Source organism: Pangasianodon hypophthalmus, chromosome 15, assembly GCF_027358585.1.
Source record: "Pangasianodon hypophthalmus isolate fPanHyp1 chromosome 15, fPanHyp1.pri, whole genome shotgun sequence".
Lineage (NCBI taxonomy): Eukaryota > Metazoa > Chordata > Actinopteri > Siluriformes > Pangasiidae > Pangasianodon > Pangasianodon hypophthalmus.
The window spans coordinates 22746818-22751106 of NC_069724.1; the positions used below are offsets into that span (position 1 = coordinate 22746818).

Consider the following 4289-nt stretch of genomic DNA (forward strand, 5'->3'; position numbering starts at 1 on the left):
AATGTACAGTACATGTTCTTTGCTATTGCCTAAAAAAGTCAAACATTTTTTTAAAAATAAAAAAAGGAATTTCTGTGTCCTCACTCCATTTCCTTTCTTTCATGCTTTTTTATAAAGACATTATTGGTTAACTGACCCCTCATTCTCTCGGCCTAACCTCACACAAATTGTAGCCTACACTCAGTCATGCTCATTAAACGTCCTCTGAAACGATCATGCTCTTTTTTTTGCTCCCTCACAACAATATGAATAATTCAAAGGATATAAAAAGCAACGATAAATGTCACGTTGCATGCTTCAGTGTGGATTCTGTTTGCACTCAGCTGCATCTTAAAACTCCAAGGGAAACAAAACAAACACAGAATTGTGGATCTAATCAAACCTCCACAGATCCCTCCTCACAGGTCCCTCCCAGTTACATCCTCTTTAGTGGGTCATGTGGCTCTAATGCTCTAAACCTCCTCACTGCTTCTGCATGAAGTGGGCTGAAGAGAGAAAGTGCATCACATATGCTGAGGCTATGAGTATATGCTGATGTCGTGGTCAGTAAATGGAAACCTGGCAACTCCATTACACTATTTCTGCAGTGTAAGCAAGTGCACTGAAGATGTTTTCCTTGCTTATAGTAGTTCTGCTTGTAGTTGAAGGAAACGCCACAGCAGGATGAAGTTAAGAGTCTTCACACTCTGCTGGAATACGTAGAAGACGGGGGATTTTTTTTTTTGGAGCATAAGAACTTAGATGGTGAGTGTGGGAAGTCTATTTTAAACTACAATATTAACCCATTTAATCTGAATTCTACTGTAGAATTCAGTAAACTGCTCAGTAAACTGTTGATTTTTCAAAGAGAGTAAAAAGAATTTAGTTGCAAGACTTGAGTCTGTTAATTTGTGAATATACTGCATACTTAAAACTTTATTTAAAGTACTCTCAGAGAGTTGCCTACTCTCTTTTATTATTCACTACCTAATCCAATGGGCAAGATTCAAGCTCATACTGCTATGGAAAATACAATATTATATAACTATATATAAAATATATAGTTTATAGTACATACCCTAATATTTTGGAGCAGTTGTTAAACATATTCATCTTAACCATGTATTGAAAAGCTTGAGTATGTTTTGTAGCTGTAAATGTGTTTATCTTCATTTTATTGATTACAAACATGTAAGAAAGTGTTTCTCTATCAATCAGGGAAAGATTTTCTACAAACCTCTTATCTCCTAAGAGACTGCTAAGATCAAGGAATACACTAGAATCTCCAAAGTCCCTCCATCATTCTGCAAACCCAGCAGGAAACCTCTCTCACCAGGGGCACCCGGTCTCAAGTGTTCCTTCTTCTCTGTACTGTACCGCCTCCTGCTGGAGCAATGACAAACCCATACATATACGATCATTACAATTACACAGGTAAGCTGCACAATCGGAATGACACCACCAGTTTTGATTTAGATCCCAAGAAGGCGGTGTTTCTGGTTATATGCAGCTTCATAGTGCTGGAAAACTTGATAGTGCTGATAGCAATATGGAAAAACCACAAATTCCACAGCCGCATGTATTTTTTCATTGGGAATCTTGCACTGTGTGACTTGCTTGCCGGTGTGGCATACGTCGTAAATCTATTGATGTCTGGGGAAAGAACTCTGCACCTTTCGACAGAAGAGTGGTTCATGCGTGAGGGGAGTGTGTTTGTAGCACTGGGAGCATCCATTTTTAGTCTGCTGGCTATTGCCATTGAAAGGCATCTCACCATGATCAAAATGAGGCCTTATGACTCTACTAAGAACTACAGAGTGTTTCTGCTCATAGGGGCGTGCTGGCTGATTGCTGTGGCTCTCGGAGTGCTGCCCATCCTGGGCTGGAACTGCCTGGGCAACCTTCCAGATTGCTCAGTCATTTTACCGCTCTACACAAAGAAGTACGTGGCATTCTGCATCAGCATCTTCACGGCCTTGCTGCTGACCATTTCTGTACTGTACGCTCGCATTTACGTCCTGGTGAAGTCCAGTAGCCGCAAGGTGATGAAGCACAGCAACTCTGAGCACTCCATGGCCCTGCTGCGGACAGTTATCATCGTCGTCGGGGTCTTCATCGCATGCTGGATGCCCATTTTTGTCCTCCTGCTTACTGATGTGGCCTGCAAGCCAAGGCAATGCCCTATCCTGCTCAGTGCCGACTGGTTTATTGCTCTGGCCGTGATGAACTCGGCTTTGAACCCGGTGATCTACACTCTGGCGAGCAGGGAGATGCGACGGGCGTTTTTAGGGGTGCTGTGTGGATGTTTAGTGACACCATGTATGGTTGGCGGCAAAGCAAATGGAGAAGGCAGCAGGAGTAAGAGCTCTAGCCAGAGTCAGAAACCAGCTGAAGATCAGGAGAAACAAGAGAACGCTGTCACTCAGCCATCATAGAGAGCCCAGACTCGTGGAATGAGGCGTAACCCTCAAAGATCCATTTAAGACTAGTATATAGCCATGAATGTTGGGTTTATCTTCAGAAGGTCCAGCAGAAGTTGAAGTTTTTCTCCTCGGCTTATGTCACAGAGTTGAACAGGCAGCTAATGACAGACCATTGAAAGCAGAGAATTTCATTCCTGGTTGGTCTATGCACAAAAACATACATTCAATCAAACAGTCTTATTCTTCTGTGCTTTATGAATACCATATAAACACCAATATTCTTAAAACACATCAAACTGCCAATGTATAACTTGATTTTGTGACTAAAATCAATCTACAGTCTATCAGATTCTCCAAACCCAAGCCTATTCTGAACTTAAACACCGACCCTGAGATCTTTCCTGCCAAGACTGAGGAAACATTTGGAGCAAGACACCATGATATTTTAAACTGGAATGGAAATTTCAACCAAGTCTTTCAACCATCCTTTTTTTTGCTTGTTATAAAAACTGTTCTTGCATGTTGTAATTTCTTTGCCCATGATTAGTTTTTTCAGCATAAGAGGGCTGACAAAGAATTCCAGATGGTGGTGGAAAAAAAGGACTAGGCTGCCTCAATTTCCCTTCTTTGTCGTGCCATTTGGTCTATATTTTAGCAAAGGAACCAGCAGCTTAAACTGAATGAATTTGGTTGTACATTACTGACTGAATCCATGTAGCTGATACAGAGGTAGACCCTAGAAAGTAGCAACGTTTAATGTCAGATAATCCAAATTGTACTTACCTTAGACCTGGCTTCACATTTCACCACAATTAATTCTACTTATACCACAGTCATGTTGAATTTCTGCACTCGTTCTAATATGTTATCATTTCTATATTAACAACAGATTTTTAAAAAGTATATAATCAATAATGGTGATGTTTTCTGTAGCACTTTTGGAAGAAGTCTTCAATGCTTTATAACAGTCGGAAGTAAAGCTGTAACTTTAAGTATTCAGACATGGGAAAGTCTTCAGGATGGAGGGATTTGCAATTTCTCCGTAACACAAGATACATTTTTGTCTTATTAACTTCAAAAGAGCAAACATCTGTTTGGTAAATTCATTTTAAATGTAACTATGAACTATGATGTAACATTGATCATTGACAAATTGCTGTGGTATAAAAGGAATAAAACACTTCAGAAATAATCAACTTCAGGGTGGTAACAGTAAATCCACCTCTATCACTGATTACTTTCCTATAAAAGCACGAAGAAGTGTTTTATTCTTTGCATGTTTTTCACCAAACCAAACTGCCCAGTTGCCTGTGAGATGTTCTGTTTGTGATTTCAGAAGTCACTCTGAAGAACAAATCATTTCTGACCACGATTAGTGTATTAATATTACTGTTCAATGTGAGTATGATGTTATGCTTCTATTACAACTATGTGACTTTACAATCGTGACTCGTTTGAGTTATGTTCGGATGTGAGGTATCAGTGCATGAAAAGAACTTTTGAAAATGATATTCTCAAACTTTATAAAACACTAAGCTGTAGAGTTTTGATTGTACTCTAGTATAAAATAAATCTAGTGCTTTAAATAAAGCTAAGTTTGGGATCTGAAGTAGAAAAAAATTTTACAGTGTGTTGTGTCTTCTTTGCATGGAATATCCCAGAGGTCTCCACCACACACACACACACACACAGGTATATATGTCATATCCTTGGTATCCATGATACTTCAGTCATCGCAACACACACAGCTGGCTCCCTCTCCTGGAGCTAAACATGAAGTACAGGTAACATGTCTGAAGGTTTCAGTCTTTCAGGTTGCTGGACATTCTTGTAGAACCTAGTCAAGGGAACTGAACTTGTGTTATAGTATTGAAGATGTTTTTTCCA

The 4289-nt window shown here is 39.6% G+C and overlaps 1 protein-coding gene across 1 annotated transcript; it reads left to right on the forward strand.

The window, feature by feature from the left end:
- The first annotated feature begins 477 nt into the window (after positions 1-477).
- Positions 478-4022, forward strand: LOC113535455 (sphingosine 1-phosphate receptor 3). The gene is made up of 2 exons (XM_026928743.3): positions 478-744; positions 1198-4022. The coding sequence occupies exon 2, from the start codon at positions 1374-1376 to the stop codon at positions 2412-2414; it is 1041 nt and encodes a 346-aa protein (XP_026784544.3). The 5' UTR covers positions 478-744; positions 1198-1373; the 3' UTR covers positions 2415-4022.
- Positions 4023-4289: the final 267 nt, after the last annotated feature.